Source organism: Durio zibethinus, chromosome 6 (assembly GCF_047325235.1).
Source record: "Durio zibethinus cultivar Kanyao isolate XHJ-2024 chromosome 6, ASM4732523v1, whole genome shotgun sequence".
In the NCBI taxonomy this organism is placed as follows: Eukaryota; Viridiplantae; Streptophyta; class Magnoliopsida; order Malvales; family Malvaceae; genus Durio; species Durio zibethinus.
Window position 1 is genome coordinate 5,611,639 of NC_143167.1, and position 26,082 is coordinate 5,637,720.

A 26,082-nucleotide genomic window follows, 5' to 3' on the forward strand; every position below is an offset into this window, starting at 1 on the left:
GCTTTTTTTTAGTTTGCTAACTAAGTGTTCTTTCTCTCTTACTTAAAAACCCTCAGGCTAATTTATATGAATGTCCTTCTGCAAGTCACCTTGCAAGAATATAGTCTTGACATTAAGTTACTTAAGCTCAAGATTCAAATTAGCTACTAATCTCATTACCACTCGAATGGAACTCATATTTACAATTGGAAAAAAGATCTTATCAAAATCGATGCTTGATTTTTGAGAAAAATCTTTCACCACCAATTAAGCTTTGTACCTCAGTAGCTTGTCACCATCTTTTTTGAACTTGAACACCCATTTTTTTTTTCAATGGCCTCCTGCCTTTTAAAAAGTTTAACAAAATCATATGTATCATTTTTTTCGCAATGACTTTATCTCTTCTTTCATTACTTTTAATCAGTACTTTTTATCCGAAGTTACCTGCACATCTTGAAAGCTCTTTGACTCCTCCTCACTGGTAATTAAAATAAAATTTAAACTTGGATATTTAGTAGATGGCATGTGCTCTCTAGTAGATCTCTTAGACTAAGACTCTACACCATTTGATACCAAAGGTAGCTTTCCTTACTCAACAATCTCTGACGGAGAGGATTGCTCACCTTACTTAAAACTAATTACATCTAGCTCATCACTAATTGTGGTTGGCTCATTCATATCTCCAAGCTTTATTTTTTGCTCATTTCCACCATCTATAACTCTTTCCTGTTAAACCCATGTCGGTGTTGAAATATCACACTTAACAGTAACCCTTGTAGTTTTTTTATTTTTTTCAAGATCTACTATAGTTTCTTTTTCATGAAAGATCATATCTTTGCTTCTAACTTTTTTTTCACTGGATCCCATACCTTGTAGCTAAATTTCTCATCACCATATCCTACAAACACACATTGTGTGACTTTACTATCAAGTTTTGATTTTTATTTTTTTAGTACATGCATGAATACTTTACACTTGAAAACTTTTAAGTGAGAGTATAAAGTATCTTTCCCTGTTCACACTCTTTCTGAAATGTCAAAGCCCAAAGGAACTGATGGTGATTTGTTAAGCAAATAACAAGCTGTGTTAACCATTTCACCCCAGAATGGCTTTGATAATTTTACCATCATCAACATACATTTGACACTTTTTATAATGATGCAATTCATCTTTTGAGCTACACCATTATGCTACGATATTTCAGGTACTATCATCTCATGCTTGATCTCATATTTGAATAATATTTTTTAAAGTATTTAGATGTGTATTCTCTACCATTATCAGTCCAAATACACTTCAAAGGCAGTCCTGTCATCTTTTCCACCATGGCATGAAATTTTTAAAAATACTGTAATACCTGACTTTTATTTTTCAACATATACATCCAAGTCTTATGTAAAGTATCACTAATAAAAGTAACAAAATACTTGCTACCATCTAATGACTCAACCTCAATGGGATCACATGCATCAAAATAAATCAATTTAAATATATATTTTTAAAATTTTTACATAAAAAAACTCTATGATGTTTACTAAACAAACAATAATCACATGAATTGAGAGATGTACCTTTGGTCAAAGGAATGAATGATTATATTGTCAAAACCTATAACCTTTTTTAGCTCATGTATGCCAGCCTTTTATGCAACAAGTTTGCTGAAGCATCATCCTCAATGACATTTATCTGGTTGTCATCTAATTGTATCTATATCTTGTACATTGTGCAATATAGTTTTTTTCTTACAACTACTATAGATTCTTTGAGAAGCTTTCACTGCCCATTCTTTTGTCGACTCTCATATCTTTCTTAATCAATGATATTAATAGCAAGCAACTTCATTCTCATATTTGAAATGTATCTGATATCCTTCAAAGTCAACACACATCTCATACTAGTTTGTACAATAATATTACCAATCTCAACAATTTATGATACACTTTTGTTTCTCATCTTGGTGCAACCAAAGTTTTCTGCTTAGTAAGTTGTAAACAACTCCCTTTTAGGTACATAATGATATGCCGCTTTTGTGTCAACTATCCATTCAATGTTGAGATCACCAACATGATTATAATCACCATGTGTACAAATTAAAGTAACTGAATCACTATCTGAATTCACTGCTGTAAAGTTGTTATCATCTAAACTCTTACCTTTCTCATCTTTTTACTCTTACTTCAAGATTTTACAGTATTATTTTATATAACCTGTTTTACCACAATGGAAATACTTTACTTTATCTCTGGACTTAGATCTATATTTAGACTTATTATGGCTATTTGAGTTCTGACTTTTGTCAATGTTTCTACCACTATTCTTTGTGACCAGAGCTTGATTTTTAAGGTCTGAATCTTTTCGTCTTACTTTTTTATTAAGCATACTGTTCTTTACTATCTTCAATGTCACATTGTAATCAAGGGTTGAATTAAGAATAGTTATAATTAGAGTATTATAGTTGTTTGGCAATGAACCCAAAAAAGAAATAATGCCTTCATTTCATCATCCATCTTAAGCTCTATAGTAGTCATCCAATTAAATATATCTTAAAAATTACTCAAGTGCTCTGTAATCGATCGTCTATCCTTGTACTATAAAGTTACAAGCTTTTTAACAAGCATAATTTTATTCATATCTATTTTTGTCTCATACAATGCTATCAATTTTTTTAAATAGTGTGAGAATCTATCTCCTACGCTACATGATGGAACATACTGATATTAACCCATTTTTTAATTATAGCAAACGTCTTTTTACCTAACTTATTTCAGCTTTCATCTTTAATATCTGTTAGTTTAGTCGAATCACCCAATATCAGCTCATATAGATCTTTGTAGTATAAATGATCTTCTATCATAGGCTTTCAAATTGAATAATTTGATGCTGTCACTTTTATCATGAAACCTATATCACTTTTTATGATCTCAAACAAAATTTACTTCTATCTTGAGCTGTTTCTGTATCAGTGTACCAAAATAACTCTTGCTTTGATACCACTTGTTGAACTTGAAGCAACAAACATAACAATGCAGAAATAATATATCGTAATAAACACATAGTAATAAGCAACAATCAATAATAAAAAAACGCAAAAAAAATTAAGCACATCAAAATGTAAGTGACAAATCTTGCTAACAAAATTTTTGCTCAAACGGATCATAAATTGATTTTCATTCAACCAACTCTTCCTTTTTCCTTTTCTCTTTATTTTTTTGCTTCTTTTTTTCCTCATTTCTTTTTTCTAGGTTTACAGTGCCATCTTTTTTTTTTTTAAGTAACTAAGGTTTTGTATAAAAAAAAGACCAAGGCTCATGACCTTTGATTGGTCTAAACCCAACTACATGGGACTTGACCCCACTTTTCTAACAATTATATCTATATGTTTTATAAGTAATTTTCGTGTGCATTTGCATATATATATATATATATATATATATATATATATATATATATATAAAGACACAAAATTATGTAAAAAAACATATACAAATAAAATAAAGATATTACTATTCTATTTGTTTTGTGGACCAAATCAATAATTTTACACGTACTTTTGTATGAGAATTGACTTTAGAAGGCTTGTGTTGCAAACTTTTTATCTGTTGGAAGTAAAATTTATAGTGGTAAAGGGACATATAAGGCTGACGCTTAATTAGAAACCACAAAATTGATGACATATACAAAAGTTTCTGCTATTAATAAAAAGGGTTATGGGAAGGACCTGGAATAGATGGCCAATCTGCAAATCCCGTATCACTAACACAAAAGCTTCGACAATATAATACACCGCGTACTTGACATAATAGTTGTTCATTTAATTTCTCCATTATCTTGTGGTGAATATAGGGAAGGAAGCTGACATCATCCACAATAGCTCAGACCATCATTTTTGATGAGGGCCTATGTTTCCAAAATTTTGGGTCCTGAATACATAAATGCAGAACGCATATGATGCCCAAGCTAAAAGATTAAAAAAAGATATATAAAAAAACATGGAAGGACATTGGAACAATGTAAAACATTAGAGCCTATGCAAATCCTCAATCACACCAAGAAAATCCTATGTTTAAAAAAAATGGTTGTTTCGGCTTTCATTCTCCCAATGAATTTTAAATTTTGTTATGAATAAATCTTATATAGTTATTTATGTTAATACTAATATTAAGTCAACTGTTGGAACATGTTGCCAGCTTTATGATTGTTGCCGAAAGCATTACCACAAGAAGATTTATATATGTGCTTTTCAAAGTGAATGTTTAAATTCATCTATGAAATTTGTTGGAAAAGGACGGACTGATATGCCACTTTAATTAAAACAGCATGTCATAAAAAATAGTCACGTTATTTAAAGAATAGCATAGATTTAAAATGTCATAATTCAATTCTTGAGAAATTTCTAATGATTTTATGTAGCAGTGATGAAAGTCTAAATGACAAACTGTTCAAACACTTGCATTCGTTAAAAGGATACGAAAGGCTTTCTTTTCGATGTATGATATACATACATCATTAATAAATGAGATCAAAAAAAGCATCAGAACAAACAGAGTTGAAGATGGAAAATGCATAATGATTGTTGATTAATAAAGGCCCACTAAGAGAATCATCCGAATGAATATTGTCTTTTGACAGCAAAGATCTTGATTTCTAGTTAGCTCCATATGTTAATGCTTATCCAATCTCTAGTTTTTTAGATTTCACTATCAGAATCTATCTTATTGACACTTAAATATCTGGCCATTACATTTTCTCTGGTGTTTCTCATGCCATCTATAATAAAGCATTATGTCGATCCTAAATTATGAGTTATGAAGAGCAACAAAAAGCTACTTAGATGATGTATCATTACTTAGCTCACTTGCCAAAATCAAAAAGTCCCAAGATAAATATGCATATGCATGAATTGAAATCTTTAAAAGAAATTGTAAATTATTGAATCGGGCCAAATAAATCTAACAATACTACAAATTTTTCAAATAATAGAGAATTCATTCGATCAAAGGTTAAAACTTCCATAGTGACAAACCATATCCCTACCTTCATGGTGAAACTTCATATATGAGATATATTATAGATACATCCTTTCAAAATAGTCCACATGGAACCTTCTGTTTGATTTTGCTTAACTTCACTCATTGAAATAAGCATTATATCTTACTGCCCTTTCAATCTTAAAACACATAATTTATGGTGAAACCTAGAAGAAAGATGAAGTTGGCTTTTCAATTTCAAAGGAGTGTGTATGATAAATGCAAAAAGAGTCTTATGAAGGAATTATTTGAAGTCATTAGGAGTTGACTTATCTGTCTTGATCCACATATAGACCCATACTTATTTATCAGGATACCAAGAACATTATATAATCTTTCGAGAGAATGAATAAAAAGGATCTGAAACATCTGCAAGTAATTCAGGATATTAAAAATCAAAGTCGAATGGTAATGATATCAAATGAAACAAAAAAATGAAATAAATACGATTCACAACAGTTTTAAATTTAACTGTATTCCCCTCTATCAGTAACTAGTTTAGAGTGGACCAAATTGGTAGCCTTTATTGTTTTGAAAATATAGAGAGTATCATTAATTAGGGAAAGATCCTTGTAGCCCATTTGGGTCCATCCAACCACATAGCCAACACAAAAATTGAAGAGAGTACAATTCCATTATAAAAAGCATACTAGTCCAGCAATCCCTAATGGTAGCAAAAAATGACCCACCATTGTCAAAATGAGAGAGACGAAAACATATTTACCAAAAATATAAGTAGAGTTACCCAAAGTGTTGTCCTGATTGAACTTGATTATAGGAAACTTAAACTTGATGATTATAAGATTGGCCATTACAAACATCTTTTTTTGCAACAAATGCAAGTATGAGCAAGCAACCCAAAAATCAACGTGCATAGTCGCACACACTAAATTTAAATAAAGAATTCTATCTAAGAAAACATAATGTGTAGCATTCAACTAAAAATAAAGTTGAAAGTAAAAGCTGATTTATCAAATATATCCCCTCAACCACCAAAACAAATGCAAGACCCCTAAAGTTAGCTCAACACTCAAACAACATTATAAACAAAGCTTAAAAAAAAAAACATTGACCAATCAACTTATCTCTTAATCAAAGTCACATTCAAATTATTTTTAAGGTAATTACATATAACTTACTTTAATAATAACACGAAGAATTCTAAGCAAAAAGTGCTTGCATGTTCACAATTCTTCATCCAAAAAAAGAAAAACTCAAAAAAATTTAAAAAATCAAACATAAAAAACATAGCTTAACAAAAAAATAGCATGCATAAAAAAAATCCAAAGACAAAAATAACCTTAAAAATCACAAAAACAACAAAATACCCATAACTTTCAACTTAATCTTTAACAACACATGTATACAAAAACACTAATTAAACAAAAAACAGAAATCAATCCATAAAAAAAAACCCAATCCAATTACCATCCATACAATATGCAACAAATATTTTAGATAAACATTCTAAAAATAAATAAAAAAAGCAACATGCAAATTTCACAACAAGCATTTTAAACAAATTAAAGACTAAAAAAAACATAACACCGAAAAAAAATTTCTTCAATAACATAATTGTCCCAGAAATTTGAAGTTTGTGACACAAATTCATCCCAAGAAGACAAAAAAAAATTCAATTACCACAAAATAATCCTAGAATAAACAAGAAAAAACAAAACTCACATTCAATTAAAGAACAAAAAACCCAAAAAAAAAATGACCTAAAAACGCACAAAAAAAAAAATCAAAGGCAAAAGAAAATAAGCAAAATACATACCAACACTCTGAGTTTCGTACCACCATTGCCCTCTTCAAAACTATATAAAATAGAGCCCAAATGAATACATTGCTAAAAGAAACACACCTGTCAAGAGATACACTATAAGGAAAAAAAAAAGCTAAATGTCATCACCAGGATCTTCAAGAGATCGTTTTTATATAGATTAGTATAGATTTAAGGTTGAAATTTGAAGAGGGGATTTAATTGAAAATTATCTTTAGAGAAAAAGGTGGTTGGAGACGAAGTGCAGTTTAGCATAGCTCGATAAAAGTACACCATAGTATTCCACAACCCAAAACTTAAAGTAACGAAAAACAACAATTATTGCTTTTCAAATGCATGTGATGATTGAGAAGAAGTTTAATTTAAGCTTTCTTAAAGATAATTTTTAGTACGAGATAATCATTTCAAAAATTATGATGATTTAAACATGATAATTAAATCATTGTGTTTGATAAGCATTTAATGATTTTATGCGAAAATATTCTTAGATTACTGTGAGTGATCAAATCATTATTTTAAAAAATAATCTAATTCTCATATAAAATATGAAAAGCTTTTATCATTAAAGTAAATTGATATATAAAATTAATAATAAATAGTTTTACTAATTTATCATATGAATTAAAAATTTATTACGTATTAAAATTGTAAGTATTTTATATTGTAAATTTTTATATTTTTAAATTATATTCATTTATAACAACTTCAAAATAATTTATGTATTTTTTATTTTTTAAAATATTTTATATAATATAATATTTTATTTTTCTTTTATTATGAATTTAATAAGTTTATTTTATTTTTTGATTCAAAATTTTTTTTACATAATTTATATTATAAAAATAAATTTATCTATAAAAAATATATTATTAATTTAACAATTTAATCATATTTTATTATAAAATAAATAAATATTACTAATATTTTACAAATTATTATCTTTAAACAATCTTAAAATTATTAATTTATATAACTATTATAATATAAATGATTATTTTTATATTTTTAAATAAAATAATGTTTGATTTTTAATAATATCAAATACAATGACTTTTAATTTTTAAAAATTAATAATTATTAATCAAATAAAATAATTTCAAATAAAAAGTATTAAGATAATTATTAACGTAATAAAATAATTTCAATAATAAATGTTAAAATTATCTTAATAATAAGATGATAATTATATTATTATAATATTCTTAAGAAAAATACTATAGGCTGCCTAATGAAAATCCTTTGGCTAAAAAATATCAATCGACAATTATATGGTACTGTTTACTTTCCAACATAAAATAAAATGAAATTAGGTTGGAAAAATTAAAAAAAGAAAAAGGAAAAGTCCGAAACTTATTTGCTGTCTGTCTGCCCTTTGGACCCAGTTGATGCGATTCTAGAACATCAGTGTTAGAAAAACGTATGACAGAGGCCGTCAAACCACTGGATTAATTCTCGTTTGATTATGGAAAAGACCCAAAGTAAAAAAAATAAAGTTTTATTTTATTTTATTTTTTGGGTTGCTACTTTGAGAAAAAAAGATGTATTGGAATTGGCCTAAATCTAGTTGTATCTACATTAATCTGGAATGCCATTCTTCTCATCTATGGTCGCCCTTACCTTTCTTTTTCCGCACGACAGCCGAACTCTCCCTTTCATTGAAACTTCTTGGCAAATACCAAGTAATAATAATGTTTTAAAATCAGCACCCAACCATACATTTTTTCTTCCCTAATCTGAACCAAAAAAACTGAAGAACTTATGGAATCAGGAGGAGAAAAAAGAAGGATGGTGGTTGTTGGAGGTGGGATTGCTGGCTCCCTCCTTGCCAAGTCTATCCAATTCAATGCAGATGTCACCCTTATCGACCCGTAAGCTTTTTCTTTTTTTTTTTTTCTCTTTCTCAAAATCATAACTTGTTTTTGTTTCTTCAATTCAAATTCATTTCCTGTGAAAAACTTTTGAGACATAATTTTATTGCAGCTCCCTCAGATTTCTGGGTTTTTTGGAAACCTTTTTCCATGTGTAAATAATATAGAATTGAAATAGTATATGTAGGATTAACAGTTGTTTTGGGTAACTTCAGCTGTAATTGGTTATATAATTTTTAATGCTGACAACTTATTGAACTGGATTTGTTAATTCTGACTGTCAATTTTTACAAAAATACATTAAAGCGACTGCCTAAGAGACTAGAGAGTGATTAATCGAAGGGTTTTTTTTCATCTCAGCAAGGAGTATCTTGAGATCACATGGGCAAGCTTGAGGAACATGGTGGAACCATCGTTTGCGGAGAGATCAGTGATAAACCATAGAGATTACCTTACTAATGGACGTATCGTTACTTCTGCTGCCATAGATATCACCGACACTGAAGTATTGACCTCAGAAGGCCGCCGTATTGCTTATGATTATCTTGTTATTGCCACTGGACACAGGGATCCTGTTCCCAAAACTAAGACAGAGAGACTTAATCAATACCAAGCAGGTAAAAACTACATCAAAACTAGAGCAACTTTATGTCTTCCCATTTTTACTATTAGATGCTTTCACTAAGTTTTAAGATGTCGAGGCAATGAACATATTGCAAATGTTTTGTGAAATTAAAGTGTGTAACTTATGAGTATATTTCTAACTGTAGAATTCTTTACTGAGGACTCCACGTAGGTTTAATGTAATTCGGCATGACGCTTCAGCTTTCAAATATTACACAATATTCAACATTCCTAGGTATAAGGCCCTGATATGTCTTAAGTTACACCTAATTCTGCCTTAATTTTGCCTAAGGGTGCATTAATTATACAGTCCAATATGTTATGTGTTATGCTATAATAAATTAAGGAACAACCTCATGAACAGAATTTTGATGTTATTTTTTTTTGTCAATAATATAGAACAAATTTGTATTATATTCTACTCAAGTTATTTTTATTTTCTATATGCTGACAGAGAATCAAAAGATACAATCTGCCCATTCTATTGTGATAGTTGGAGGAGGTCCGACTGGTGTTGAACTTGCTGGAGAAATTGCCACTGATTTCCCAGAGAAGAAGGTTACTCTGGTTCATAAGGGACCAAGGTTGCTGGAATTCATTGGAGCAAAGGCTGCTGATAAGGCTTTACGTTCGCTGAGATCAAGGAAAGTTGAAGTAAAATTGGAGCAAGCAGTTGACTTGAATTCCGCTTCAGATGGAAGCCAAGTATATAAAACCTCAACTGGAGAAAGTGTCAAAGCGGATTGCCATTTCCTTTGTGCAGGAAAGCCACTGGCGTCAGCATGGCTTAACGAGACTATATTGAAGACTAACTTGGATAAAAGTGGAAGGTTGATGGTTGATGAGTACTTGAGAGTCAAGGGTCGCAGTAACATATTTGCAATTGGAGATATCACTGATATTCCAGTAAGTCCTATCCCAAAATTTACTCATAATTAATTTATTGAATTTTGTGTAGGTCAGCATTTTATCCTTCCTGAAAAGCAAGCTTCATTACTGTTGGTAACATAGTCACAAGGATGATTTTATTTTTGGTTAATATATCTATTACGGGAGAAAACTGGCTATATTTAAGTTGACACATAAGAAATAAGGGTAATTAATTCTTCACAGCTGAAGTTCCATAATCATCAATGCAATCAAAGTTTCAAGATGATTTTCTTCCTGCTAAGCCTCATTTGACAGTCTCCGAGGTTTGTTTGGGGAAATTTTCATATATGTATGATTTACCACTTATTAGGCCATGTATTCATTTAACTCTATATACTTTAGTCGGCACTTCTATCTTGTTCTCTTCCGGTATGGCTGCTCCTAACTATTCAGTTTTATCTGGCTGGGAAAGGATAATGAAATCCAGTTTCCCGCTAGTTTGACAGATTTATGTGCATTTTTACTTGTCTTTATGCTCTAGTGTATTGCTCTATTCCCCAATATCAGCACTCTTCCAAAGAAGATTTGCAAATATATGTCAAATATATACTCAATTAGTCATGTGTGGATGCTGTCTGAATAAGTGTGATTGTTGAAACAGAAAATATGTTAAATATGTGGAATATTTAAGTAAGCATAGGTTTAATCCTAAGGCTTAATAATGCTAGTTGCATTCACATATAGGCTATCTTTTAATGCTACCTTGCGAATGCATAGTTTTATGTATTCAATGTCTCTGTACATCATTTACTTGTTTTTAGCAAGAGAATCAAAATGGAGATTTGTGCCATTGAGAATATCTTTGACTTCATGAAGCAATTCTAACATTTTAGATAATGCAATATTTCAGGAACTCAAACAAGGTTATATAGCTCATAAACATGCCATGGTGGTTGCTAGAAACTTGAAGCTGTTGATGGCTGGAGGAAAAGAAAGCAAAATGTCCAAATATGAGCCTGGTTCAGCAATTGCCTTGGTTTCGCTCGGAAGGAAAGATGCTGTCGCCCAATTTCCTTTTACAACCATCAGTGGATGCGTTCCTGGCTTGGTCAAATCCAGAGACTTGTTTGTAGGCAGAACAAGAAAGCAGATGGGCTTACAACCTTAAACCTGTGGAGGCTTAAGGACGTCTGAAAGAAGTCTATTTGACATTGTATTTCCCTTTTTCCCCACTATTCGTTTTGGTACGAGATGCATACTATCTTACATTGTTTTATCTTTTGCACCCCCTCCTTTTAGCTGTTGATTGTATGTTGTCGATTGTCGATTGTTGCTCATACGATTGTTGATGGGGGATATATCTTTATTAATGCGGTACCAAAATCAAAAATTGCGTCATTGTCTTTAGACTTTCTTCTTTGAAAGGAAAGATCTGATGGTAGTTACAGACAGAAAAGCTATAGATAGCTGCATACTAAAAAGGTGTCATGAAATCGAATCTTCCTCTTTGGTAAGACCCAATACTTTTAAGGATTTTGGAATGACCACCACCCGTCCATTACCATCAATCAATCCCCCATCCAAAATAAATCAAATCATCTCCTTTATTTACCCATAATTATCCATAATCGCCTTATATTTCTGCTCTACTCTCCAGGAAAAATAAATTCAAATTTTACACTGTAAAAGAAATCGCTATTCCTCTTTAAAAACTTGCAACAAAATCTACAGCTGCAACCCAAATAAAGGAACCAGAAACCATAACGGTAGATAAACAGGTTTTTCCAAGTTCAACTATTCTGAGAAAAAAAATGACATCATCATCTTTTAGAATTAGATAAGACTGCAATGGCATGTTCCAGACTTTTACCTGAAACGTTTGGAGTGACGTTGCCATGACTGTCATTTGAAACAGCGCCGTCAGAACTGAGTTATGATAGGAAGCTCTCACCGTAATTGCACGCATAGGTGCAATCCATGTCTGGGTTAAGGCTGCTTGCTTCGAACATTCATCCCCAAGTCAATTCGGCAAATGCTGGGAAGCAAGATGAGAAAGGATTCCCCTTTCCAGTTGAAAGCACAGCCTACGTCCTTAGTGCAGCAGCATCACTACACCACTCCAGCTTCCAACCTGCTTTTCATTAGTTAAACCTTGGGGCTAAGCAACCACTTTTTGCTATTCCCTGTTTCAAACAGAAGAAGTTTTATAAAGTGGCATCATTAGTTAAGTTTCGATTTGTAATCAAACTATTAAAGTACCTTACAATTGACATATAAGTTCGAATGCAACGCTTTTCTCCATCTTTATTCATCTAGCAAAGACCAGAAGAATACATTGGATCAACAACTTATGCCTAGCCTACCTATGCTGACTAGGTGATTATAAGCTTCACACTCAAGAGTCCACAGCTCTTCCCTTTTATATTTACTGCCTCTTGGTGCCTTATTCTATTGGTAATAATATGTAGTTGTAGATGGTTTGTCGGGTCCTTTATAATGTCTCTATTTTCATGCTTCCAGTGGCTTCTGTGAAAAATTTTTCAAGCACGATTCATATAAGCTTTCATATGGCGCTTCGCATAAATCTTTCTAATGGCAATGATCGTGGCAATGATAATTGATAACCACATCTCACATCCAAAACGGAGGTTCAAGTTTTAATTAAACCTTGACTCCTCCAGCATTATCAATAATCTCTCTATCGCCATTGCAAATTTGCTATTAATACCATTTAAAAAGAAAAAAACAACTAACATTGAAAGTGATTCGCCTAACTATGAAAGAATCAATGTTCTTGTTTCTTTATTACTCACAGATAGGTTTAATCGCTTTCATATAATTTTCTTACAACAGTTTCAGGAGCATACCCAGATGACATTAAATCAAAAGAGAGCAACTCTAGCATCATGTAAATACATTCTTTTTTGATATGTGACTTGTCACCAGCAACAAATTCATGAACACAACCACCAATCTCAATTGAACTAAAACCTGGTTTCTTTTGTATCCCAAGTGCTTTCATTCGCCTCCTAACTTTGCTTGCTCCCTCCCATCTTCCAACTGCTGCATATATGTTTGAAAGAAGTACATAATTGGAATCACAACCAGGGTCCAATGCCACAAGGTTACTCACTATCCTTTCAGCTAAGCTAATATCGCCATGATTCCTACATGCAGCTAGCAATGACCCCAATACAACTTGGTTTGGCTTCATGGGCATATTTCTTACTACATCCCATGCTTCTTTCAACTTCCCAGCACGGCTATAAAGATCGACTATGCAACCGAAATGCTCAATCCTAGGGGGTATTCTATAAACTCTTTTCATAATATCAAAATGGCGGAGCCCTTCATCCACTAAACCTGCATGGCTGCAAGCAGTAAGTGCTCCAGTAAAGCTGGCTCCATCCGGCTTAAACCCTTCTTTCTGCATTGAATCAAAATATTTCAAAGCTTCCTCCGCAAGCCCATTAACAGCAAACCCCACGATGATTGAATTCCACGACACCAATGTTCGCTTCTGCATCCTGTCAAAAACTTCACGAGCATATTCTATACGCCCACATCGTGAGTACATATCAATCAATGAATTATTTACTCTAACATTGTCCCTAAAACTTTGTTTCAAAACAAGCCGATGAACCCATAAGCCAATACTAAGAGTTCCCAAATTAGCACAGGCTGTGAGAACAGCTATTATGGACACATAATCAGGCCCAACCCCAAAAATCATCATTTCTCGAAACCAATCCAATGCTTCCTCATAAAAACCCCTCTTAGCAAACCCATTAATCAAGGCAGTCCAAGAAATTACATCTTTTTGAGGCATTTCATCGAACACCTCAACCGCCTTCTCATATTCCCCATTCCTCATATACCCGTAAATCATTGTATTCCATGAAAACGAATTCTTCACATTCATCACATCAAAAACCAGCTTAGCTACTTCCACTTGTTCACATTTCGCGTACATTTCCACCAGCGCGGTGCCCACCATCACATTTTCTTTATCCAACCCCAATTTGCAAACATACCCATGAATCAAAGAACTCAAAACTCCACTTTTTGATGGAAAACCAGCACAACCCGAAAGAAGGGTAACGAAAGTGATGTGATTTGGCTCAACCCCGGAAAGTCTCATGCGCGTAAACTCTGCAGCTGCTTCTGATATTTGGCCAGCACGGCAGTGGCGGGAAATTGAAGAGGTCCATGAGACTACAGGGTCTAAGGTTTTGAGAGAGGCTTGGTGATTTGGTTTAGAAAATATGGATTGGGTTTTGGGATTTGGGTGGGAGATAAGAGGGTCTGGCTGGTTCATAATTGTTGGTGTTAAGCCGGGAAGAAGGCTCATAGTTTCAAATTTCTGTTATCAGAAATTTCATAAATAATTCAATTCTTTACCACAGGTGAAAGCAATTTGTTTAGCAAAAATGGAGTAAATGAGGATGAGAAACAAACTTCGTTTTTTCCTTGATTGAAACGTGGATATTTTGATGTTATAAGAAGATTCTTTTTACTGTTTGATTGATGCCAAGTGGCAAGTAACCACAAACAAGCATAGAAGACCGAGTACTGGGATTGTACAAGCTGCCACGATAGGGAATTTTTTGTTTTATTTTTTACAGCTTTTCCAATCATTTTTGTTTGTTTATGTTTTTGCAACGTACTTAAAATGCCTAGTTCTTTTGGTCCCAAGGTTGCAGAGTTTGTCCTTTTCGCCGCTTGACAGTAAATAAAATTATAATTAAATAAAATTGTCCGAATTATAATATAATAATTTTTATATTTTATATAAATATATGAATGGTAAAATTTAATTTATACGGTTATATACTTGCAATAACAAAGAAAATCAGATGTTTAAGGATGTAATCATAAATGCATGGCATGGCAATCGGGGTTCACCAAATTTATGGTAATTGAATTTTTTTTTTAATTTAATATAAGACTTGAATCAAATTATATTTAGCAATAATTTAAGTCAAAGTTTGAATGTGGAGAGTGATAAATGAAAAATCAGCATCATATTGCAGGCCATGGTCTTGGATGATGTGCACGTTACAACTGATGGTGTTGGGTGTTGGCTACGACAAGGAGCACATGAAACATTGAGGAACCATTGAAAGTTTGTAACAAATTTTGAGCGTGACAAAAGAACAGCAACTTAGGATCCTTTTAATATTTAGGAAAATTATTTTTCTTTGAAACATGGACAAGTTAATAAAGGTATGGGACAGGACTGCTGAAAATATTGTTCTGCACTGGCAAGTTAGGTCACATCAAAATATAAATGCACCTTGGGATGTCAACAAAAAAAGAAACTAATTAAAGCTGCACATGAAAATACATAATCTTCCCTGATTAGTCTGAATGAATGAAATTAGAATATATATATATATATATATATTCATGTCTGGCTCCATCGAATAACATACCACTATTAATGCATCGGATCCGTATTTGGCTCAGTTGATAACTTGTGACATATCAAGCACCGGATCTAGTTAAAAACGTAATATAACTTGTTTGCATTGCGAACAAAACAAATGGCAAATTTACTGCCTTGTTTACATGAAGAATGACTTGAAAGGAAATTTTCATGAAGGACCAAGGTAATTGGAAACAAAGACTTGAATGGAAAAAAGCAGTGGGGAAATATGTTAAATAGGAACAAGCTTGGCTCATGCGTTGACAAATGACTTTCCCCATGGTAATGAAAAAATTAGAGATTCATGCTTGGCGGATGAATCCATAGCCATGAATGAATGGTATATTTCTATGGCGATTTCAAGAAGTATATGGTACAGTTTGAATAATTGCAGTTAGCAGATTGCCTAGGGATGGGTTGCTGACCAAAGATCACATTATCCTTTGGTTAGAGAAAATGATGAAACTGAAACTTAGCTGTAATTAACAGCATGAGGATGACTTTACAGTCTTACAAAGTCAATGATAGAAAGAGAAACCAACAGCACCATGTGAAACAATAATAAGTGATAATGTATTGTATGCTCATTATAGTGAAAGAGCAGAAACTAGATATTTCTTTGTGGAAGTTCTAAAAATTTATATACAAAGGAATAACTGAGCTTTGGGGAGATTTAAAGAGAAATACTTCCATCAGTGAACAGAGGACTTCTATCAGTGGGGCAGAGGGGAGATTTAAAGAAAAAGACCCTAAAAATGATCTACTGCTAATCTGTAGTTAACTTCAGCATTTTTCAAATCTTTTGATTACGAAGTTATGCTCTCTTATAAGAACAGCACAAGTGGCATTTTCTAGAACAAAAGTCTCACCAATGTTGATCAATGTTTGACAATGGACTCTTAATGTCTTGCCTCTGTCAATTATTTCACACCACTGTCTCAACAATATTATGTACATGACATTATTTGATTTGCAATTTGTATCTAAGAATTCAATATCAAAGGAGATTGCATCAGCATTTATAAAAGTAAAACTTTGCAGTACCAATATATTACTTAAACATTAGTCAGCCTTTCAGTATTTCTTGGAAGGGAATTTTTTAGGAGAAAAAAGTTCTTCCCTGAGTCCTGACAGGTAGCATGCCACAGTTATGGTGACAGAAAAGGAATCAAGCATCAATTTAACTCAGCTAAGCCTGAATCATAAACTAGCAGGAACCAGAAAATGAACATGTTTGTTTCTCATTCGACTAGATTAAGGGCCAAGTCTTCTGCAATCAAGAAGTATCTTTGACATGAAATTCACTTTGCTTCAAATGCAATCAATTCTTTACACTGCAATAAAAAAAATAACAGACACACAGCGCAAGGAATAATGAAAGAACTAGTGAAACCGGAATCCCTGTATCTACACTACCATGTAAGCCATGTTCCACGGCTCAACAAAATGAAAGTAAAATTACTTAAAACAACATGCAACAATTCAAAGATGTTTGACATTGTATTCCTTGAGCACTGAAAAATATCGCTGGCAACAAGATGGACCAACTTATTCCTTGCTGTAGGCTTACCTTCCATCATCGACCATCAGCAGATGTGAAGGATTCAGCGAATCCAGTAGGCTTTGCTGGAATGCTTCCTTTGCTATCATTCAAACTTGTATAGCTCAGGCCTTGGCTTTCTGCTGCCTGCCAAACCTTCAACATTTGGGAAAGTGGCTGGCTGTAATCAATGCCTGAACAACACTCAGATTCACCGTCAAATGGTTTCCACTTCTCAACTAGGGGTGCTAGCACATTCACCGCATGGCCCATGTCAGGCCGATGATATGGCTCCCTTGCAGTGCAGTGCCCAGCTAGCTCAGCTATGGTGGCAATGCTCTCATAAGTTTCCTCATTCACTTCAAGAGCTGGATCAATTGCAGCCATAAGCTTCTCCTTGCTTGATTTGATTCGCCAAAACCACTCTGCCAAGTAACGGCTTTCCTCCGAGCGCTCCTCATCAAGTGCTGTTAATCCAGTCACTAGTTCCATCAACACCACCCCATAGCTGAAGACATCAACTTTAGTAGTGATTTTCCCCATCACTGCAACCGACAGAACTTAATTTAATAAGATAGACAAACCCATCAAGGTGAGATTAAATAAAAAACTAAATTTAGAAAAGAAAAAGGTGGTGCCATCTTGAGGATTACATCCTATTTGGTAGTGAAGAAAAGTAGCATCTGGAAATTTGAAGTGCAATTCAACAGCATAGATCAGATAAGAATATAATAATAACTACAAACATAATAAGTATAAAAAATAATATGAAACTATGCTCCCGATAAATATATTAATGCAGCTTTTACGCTTACTTGAATGTCAAAAATTGTACTCATCTGTAATAACAGGGAGAAGAAATTCACTATGACCGGGTTTCCAGTTGTTGATAACTTTGCAAAACAGAAAAATATGAGCATTGTTCATTATTTTAAACAAATTAAAAAAAAATTCAAGATCTGAAACAGAGATGGGCATTTTCTGGCAAGAACAGGGAACAGAAAATAGTAGCAATGATAGCAGGAAGAAAGAAGATAAAAATGAAATTAACAACAGAGCATGTATTAGAAATAATCTATTTAAGTGTTCTAAGATGAACAAATATTACTGAAAATGGTTACAAAGTTGAAAGTCTTCTCTCCTTGGAAGACATTGAGCAAATAGATGCTGTAGCATGTCGACAATTTGGTGGGAAAATGAACTCAATGTTTCTTGTGGTATCTGCCGGTTAAGCAGAATCAAAGTAGACCAAACGCTATGCAACTAAAAAACTAAGTATAAATAAGACAATAATATGAAGCAACAATATGCTTAACAAGCAGCTCGATTTAAACAAAGAAGAAATATGAGCTCACTAAGATACTAAAAAGAAAATGACAGAATAAAAGATTCACAGGAGATGCGAAATTTGATTACTCACCAGCATATTCAGGTGCTAGGTATCCAAATGTTCCCGCAAGTCTAGTCACCACAGACTTCTCTCCATCAGGTGCAAGTTTCACCAACCCAAAATCTGAAACTTTTGCTCGAAAATTTTCATCTAGAAGAATGTTGGAAGACTTGAGATCTCTGTGTATAAAAGTTTGCCGTGCCAAATTATGCAGATATTCCATTCCTCTAGCAACATCCAATGCAATACTGAGCCTCCTTCTCCAAGATAGAGGTTCCAATTTCAGGCTCTTCCAATGGAACAGATGCTTGCTTAGAGCACCCTGAGACATATACTCATAGACAAGAAGCCTCTCATTACCTTCAATGGAATAACCCAAAAGAGAAACCAGATGTCGATGCCGGACCTTAGAAAGAACAGCAATTTCAGACTGAAATTCGTCCAATGCTTTACTGCTTATGACCCCAGCCTCCATCCTCTTAACTGCTACTTTTGTACCATCCTCCAGTTCACCCTTGTAAACAGTCCCAAACCCACCACGGCCAAGCTCATTTTCTTGGGCAAAATCCTTGGTTCCTTTTCGAAGTACTTGAACAGAAATGACCAAGTTTCCAGCCTCAATGACATGAGAGTTTTGTGTTGCACTGCTATTACTACTCCCAGAGCTTGTTGCAGTTTTACTAAATAAGCTTCCGGTGGTGTTATTGGAAACAGCTATCTTAACCATGTTTTCAGGATCTGATGGGTCTTTAGGATGAACCACTGTGGAACTAGGAGCCTCAGAAGCTCTTTTACTCTTCTTACAACAGAATATAGAAAACAGAACCACTAGAAGAACCATGCTAGCGATAGCTGCACTTCCAGCCACAATTACCATTTTGAATCTTTGGAAACCGTTGGATTGGGACTCTCCTTGTTTGGTAGTGGCAGCAGATGAATTAGAATTCTTATCTTTATTTGGAGACGTAGATCTGTGGGGTGGTGGCGGCTTTGTACCACCTGATTGATCATTTGCTGGAGCTTCTGAATTTGTAGGAGGTGGACGCCTAGTAGGGGAAGGAGGTCCACTTGTATGATTAGCAATCAACAGAGGATTTCCTTCAATGACAACCTTAACACTGTCACGAAAATTGGGTAATGGAGGCTCAAGATTGTTTCCACTTAGATCTAACGTTCTCAGAGTTTCCAGTTCAGTGAAGTTGTTAGGAACAGTACCATGTATACTGTTTCCCCCAAGCCTAATTTCAACCAATGATTCTAACTTTGCAACTGAAGGACTAAGTGTGCCACTAAGATTATGTCTAGGCAAATTGATAATAGAAACCTGAGAATTTGGATTGCAACTCAATCCCATCCACGGCCCAGCACAAGGTTCATTACCAGACCATTGAGAAGCAAGATTTATAGGGTAATTCATACCACCAAGAAAGTCCAAAAGTGCAGTAACTTCTGGGGCACATGAAATCCCAGGTTCAGATTGACAAAATGAATTGGAAGCATAAGAAATATTACCAGCCTTAAACTTTGGTATCGGACCCATCAGATGATTATTGTTCAAGACCAAGCTATCCAGCTCCATATTGGCCAAGCTCTCAGGAATCACACCAACAAGCTGGTTCCTATTAAGATTGAGATCCTTCAAAGAAGTCAAATTCCCAATATTCTTTGGGATTGTCCCCGTGAACTGATTCCCATGAAGCCAAAGCTGAGTCAAAGACACCATATTGGCAACCACATCAATCGTACCGGTCATCCCTTCACCATCCTGATCATTCATCCACAAAATCTGCATCAAAGACTCTCCAAAACTTGCTGGAATCTCACCAGACAATCTGTTATAAGAAAGTTTCAGTGCTACAAGAGATGGCAACTTCCCTAGAAAATCAGGCAATGGTCCAACGACATTGCACTTAACCAAAGAAAGGTTTGTCAATTGAACTGAATTCGACAACTCTTCAGGAATAGACCATCCAGTGCTCTTATTAAACGGATTATAATCCAAAGCCAAGACACGTACACTGCTAAGTCCATTAAAAAATTCAGCTGGAATAGTATCAAATTCATTGTTATCCAAGTAGGCAAACTCCAACTCTGATAAACCACTAAAGGGCGGTAATTTACCGTTAAAGTGATTCTTTTGAAGCCCCAAATTAAAGAGCTTTGTAAGCTGGTTGAGGTTTTGAGGAAGAGGTCCTCTGAGACCAAGATTTTGGACCTGTATTTGAGCAACTCTATCACCAGAACAGAAAACATGAGGCCAGGAAGGAGGACCACATGGGTCATCTCCATTTTCAGGCCACTTAAGCAGCTCTGGATTATCCAATCCTTTCTTGAACTCATTCAAGATTTTCAGGTCATTGGGATCTGTAGCACTGTAAACTACTACAAAGAAACATAACAAAACACCAAGACAGAACCTTTGATGATCACATTCCATGGCAAGGCTGTTCCTTTCCCAAAGAAAAAACAAAATGAAAGAACTTAACGAACTTCAATGCAGTTTCAAAATCCAACATGAGAATTTTAACAGTCATGACATCTGAAGAAGAAAAAACCAAGCAGATAAGACAAGACCCAGATTCATATTTGTGTTAAAAAAGCAGAAAAACAGAACCTGGAAGTGATAGGCTTTGGTCAGTAACAAGAAAAAGAAAGGGAAGTTTGGTACAGACAGTTGAAAACCCAGATTTTAAAAAAGGAGATTTTTTTTTCCTCAAGTGAAAAAGAGAGACAAATAATATAAGGGAAAAAATGATTAAGCTGTTGTGTTTTCCGAAATGGCCTTTTTTTTTTAATGACATTTCTTCCTTTGTTGATTGAGATCATATGAACCTAAAAAGATGAGCAAGTTTTATTACTAGTAGAAGAGAGTGTCTGTTTCTCTCTCTTTCATTTGCTTTTCTTTTTCTCTTTGGTTGGCTGTTCATTAACTTTGTTTCGGTGAAATTGATGGTTTTTGCCCTTGAAATGTGGCATGACAACTGAGAAGAGATCAACAACAACAAGTGACCGACAATGATGATGTAAAAAAAAAGCATAGTATTTATTAGTGTAATTGTAGAAAATAATTAGTGTTGGGCCGTTTGGCAAAAAATAAATAAAAGGAATCACTATTTAATTTAATATGTTTATACAGTTTGTTTATACAGTGTAATTGAATTTTGTTATTGTATTGTATTTTATTTATTTTTAAACATAAAATAATAAAATTAATTGAAAATTTTCATTCAATAAGAAAATATTTCATGCAATATTTTAATTTCATTTAATTTTATTTAAATTTCAACGAAATTAAAAATATAGTAACAATTTTTATCATTTATGTTAACAAAACATTTCATAAAATATTCTAATTTTATTAGTATTTTTATCCAAAATTTCAACAAAATTAAAATTATAATAAAAAATTCTATAAAATTGAAAATGATAAAATTTTAAATTGAACACTATATATGATATAGCAAATGTCACCATAATTCTTCCTATTTTTATTGGTGTAGATTTGAATGGGAAGTTAGAATTGAGGTTTTAAGCTATTTTTCTATTACAATTAAGTTAGGCACAAATTTTGATTCATTTTCATCTTAGGAATCAGATTTATCTTAAAGAAGTATGATGTCATTGGACATAAATTTAACTCAATCCCTTGCAAATTGGGCATTTTGTAGGGGGTAATAGGATTCTTTACCATTTTATTAACATCCACAGGATAGGAATATATTTAATTAATGGATTAATGATATGAATAATTTTTAAATTATAATTAAATATTTAATGTGGTATTTAAATTTTAAAAATTTTTAATTTAATATCTGAACCATATATTTTTTAATTAATATGATATTCATCTTTAACGTTATTAATCTCAAATAATGACACAATGAAAAATAAATAATTTTTCAAATATCATATTAATTAATAGATCATAATTAAATATCATGTTAAAAAATTTTAAAATTTAAATATTATATTAAATATTTTACTATAATTTAAAAATTTTAACACCATTTATAACGTTAATTAAATCTTCATTATTCAAATACCACTTTGAAAGTATTTTACAACAATTTGAAACCAATAATACAGATAGCCACAGCCAACAGGAGGGCCCATCTGGTTAATCAAATCTTCATTTTAATTCAGTGGAGAAAACCTAGGATTTCATTTCAGGATTGCTAGGATCTATCCAACCAACAAAAGAAAAAAATGTACAGTCAGAATGGTCAAACATCAGGATTACTATTTCCCTTCACTCTTTTTTTCCACAGTTAAACACATATTCTTGGCAGCATTGTTTTGTATACTTGTATATATACTCATTTAGTCTCAAAATATTCGTTGTTTTATTGATTTTTGAAGTCCAATAAATTGAATTTTGATCAATATTTTTAATAAAATTATAAAATTATAAAATTTTTAAAGATAAGATTTGAAAATTTTAGTTTTAAATTTTCTAAAAGTTTAATTTTATGTAAGTTTTTAAAAATATTGAATTTATTTGATAAAAAATAATACAATAATAAATAAAATGAGACAAAGATAATATTATGATACAATCTATCTTCTCACTCAAAGACAAGCAATCTCCTCAAATCCAAATTGTAACTTTAATTTGGCATCCGAAGCTACTTTTATGCTTTTTCTTTTAAATAAAAATGTCGTTTAGGTTTTTCTTTTTTGGTTACATTTAGCATGTTTTCTAATTACTAGTGACAAATTAAGTAGCCGATTTAATTAATGATTTCCTATTTACCTTAACTTTCCTCACTAAATTCATATATTGTTTTAGATAAATCATAATCCTAATTTTTACTAATAGTTAATATGTCGTTTCCCTTTCCAGAAATTATTAAGGCTAAAACCAAAATTTGGGACCTAATCTTTATGCAAAATCAAATTTTAGGGCCACGCCTTTCACTTATACTAAATAAAGATCTAAAGTTTCACTTGTACCAAAAACTAATTGTTTTTAACATTTAATTAATTATTTATTTATTTGAAATTTATAAATATTTATTTTTAAAAACTTTTATATTTTTAATTTTATTCATTAATAAAATGATACTTTTTTTAATTTATATGAATATTATACACTAATAGAATATCATATATAAACTATTATAAAAATATCATGCTTTATTGGTTATAAGCATTATCCATATCATTTTCTTTGACAGAAATACCCCAAGTTTTCCAAAGATTATAGGCCCAAAAATAAAACAAAAGATGCTGCACTTCTCAAGGGAAGTTACTCCCAAACATACAAAAATTTGTTGGTATAATATTATATATATTTATATTGATGCCAAAAGATATTTCATTATCGTACACCAATAGTATCCAACAATTTATTAATTTCATTTGATTTCTATGATCAAAATAATGAAACGGATGCAGCTGTATCCAAAATAAATAAAATTTGTGCCAAGAAAAGGGAATAATGAAGGTTGTTCATTTCACTATCACTTCCACTCATCCACTTTACATTCCTAGACAAAATCACATGCCTCGAAGCCATCATGCCCTGTCCAATTGGTAACATCCAAAACTTAGAGCAGGACCATTTAGGAAAAGTTCCTTCTCTTCCTTTTCTTACCAATTATAATAGCAGCAAATTATCAATGATTTTTTTTTCTTTTAACAAAGGGAAGTCCAAATGAACCCTAATTTCATTAAATTTAAAAGGTTTATCTTTTTTTTTTTTTTTTTTTTTTTTGCAAATGCCCTGTCCAAATGGTGTATCCATATTATTTATTATTAGTCACAGCCCCATTCTTGCCTTGCTTTTACTTAGCATACGAGTTGAATGAAAAGGTTCATTCTTTTTTTTTCCCTTAAAAATAAATTTTCAATTAACAATATTTTCTTAAATTTTAAAGGAAATCGATAGATTGAATATAATTTTTTTATATATCTGAAATTAGCAAAAACTAAATTTTAATTAACAAAATTCAACAAATTGGACTGTTGTTGATAGATTGATAAAAAAAATTCTCTTACTAAATCTCGGCTAATATTTTCTTTATACTATTGGCAATAAAAATTACTCAATTTCGTTTATTTTTTTAATCATTTTGGTCCTACCACTAAACCCTAGCAAGGATTAAGTTGGAGTAATAGATCGAGAGTGAGGGTCCAATGCCGTTATTCCTTTCCAAGAACTGACTCATGAGCAATTAAAATCTCAAACCAGAGCCACAAATTCGGAATCACTTCTAAGTTAATGGGGTTTATTCAGTTACAAAGCCATTATAGAAGGAGCTTTATATACTAAATCCTCAGTAAAAAAAAAAAATATTGGAGATGTAATTCAACCACACCTTTTTATACGAAGAAACTTATAATTTAAAAATAAAAAAATTATAAATATTAAAATTTAAATTATATATTTATTAAATAACATTTTTTAAAAATGATTATATGAATTGAAAAATCAAATTTTGATTTATTGAATCACACTCTTCTTCTTAGAGGTATGATTAAAATATAAAAATAATTAAACTTTATTACGCTATGATATGTTTCTAACGAAAACTTCTCTAAGAGCCTGACCAGACAAGATTCTTGTTTGTTGGCTTTTGTTTGCATTATAATATAGTCTGTGCAAGAATTTCGAGAATAAAAATAATTAATGTAAGAATTAAGGCTTTCAAATTCAAGCTTTCAAATGACCACAACAAAAGAAAGAACAAAACCGAGGAAAACTTTGAAGATCTTGAATTCAAAGTTAATTATCGATCCCCATTTTTAAGAAAGTACCACTAGCAGCTGTTTATATTATCCATGTTAGAAAGCTTCCAATATTAAAATCCTAAGAACTCTTTAATTGATTTTTTTTTTTTTGGTTTTGGTTAGTCAAATGAGAACTTACATGTAGAAAACTTAAATAATCCTAAATCTCTCTGATTTCTCTGCTATTATAAAATTTTTTTTATTCATTCTCTCTCTCTCTATCTCTCGCATGTTTACTCGAAATTATTCAAAAACTCAAATTTTATTGAAGGTGGGTTATCTTTCTTTTATATAGTTAAGGTTCAAAGTTCAAATTTTTTTTCTCCAAGAACTTTTTCATATTTATGTGTTAAAAAAACTCCCTTTTATATATCCGGTTATTGTACCAAAAAGAATTGATCTCTACTATCTTCCTTAAGAGAGAGAGAGAATTGAAAAAAAATAATAATAAACTGCTCTATCTTTGAGGAAAAAGAAGGATTTGTGGTGAAACATCCATGCAATAAAGCATGTTAGATAAATGTTATTCCTTGTGGGTAGGGGTAAGCCTGCATCAAATTCACAGTATGAAACCTGCCTAAAAAATCCACATTTTGGATATGCTGGGCTGATATATTAAAAGCATATTTAAAATCAAAGTACCAAATGGAGTCATCTTACTTGCATCCATATTAAATAAGATTTGCTACATTCATTTTTGTTCTTATCTAAATAAGACCAATGCATTAAATAGTCGATTAAGCCCCATTTATGGCAAGGCCAAAATTTTAAGCAAGAAATTAGGTAGCTAATAAAAAGTATCTTAACTTTTTTGGTACAGCAACCAATGTGGCGTAGTTGA

At 32.2% G+C, this 26,082-nt stretch overlaps 3 protein-coding genes across 3 annotated transcripts; 1 reads left to right on the top strand and 2 right to left on the bottom strand.

The window, feature by feature from the left end:
• The first annotated feature begins 8,214 nt into the window (after positions 1-8,214).
• LOC111284957 (uncharacterized) lies at positions 8,215-11,558 on the top strand. Its single transcript, XM_022874110.2, has 4 exons — positions 8,215-8,657; positions 9,018-9,274; positions 9,736-10,187; positions 11,062-11,558. The coding sequence occupies exons 1-4, from the start codon at positions 8,548-8,550 to the stop codon at positions 11,317-11,319; spliced, it is 1,077 nt and encodes a 358-aa protein (XP_022729845.2). The 5' UTR covers positions 8,215-8,547; the 3' UTR covers positions 11,320-11,558.
• A 1,296-nt stretch (positions 11,559-12,854) lies between these two features.
• PDE247 (Tetratricopeptide repeat (TPR)-like superfamily protein) lies at positions 12,855-14,627 on the bottom strand. The gene has a single exon (XM_022874108.2). It carries the CDS (start codon positions 14,500-14,502, stop codon positions 12,973-12,975), a length of 1,530 nt encoding a protein of 509 aa, XP_022729843.2. The 5' UTR covers positions 14,503-14,627; the 3' UTR covers positions 12,855-12,972.
• Positions 14,628-16,794: 2,167 nt separating this feature from the next.
• Positions 16,795-21,448, bottom strand: LOC111285658 (receptor-like kinase TMK3). Its single transcript, XM_022875210.2, has 2 exons — positions 18,540-21,448; positions 16,795-17,664 (listed from the first exon to the last, which is right to left on the bottom strand). The coding sequence occupies exons 1-2, from the start codon at positions 20,944-20,946 to the stop codon at positions 17,156-17,158; spliced, it is 2,916 nt and encodes a 971-aa protein (XP_022730945.2). The 5' UTR covers positions 20,947-21,448; the 3' UTR covers positions 16,795-17,155.
• Between the last annotated feature and the right edge of the window lie 4,634 nt (positions 21,449-26,082).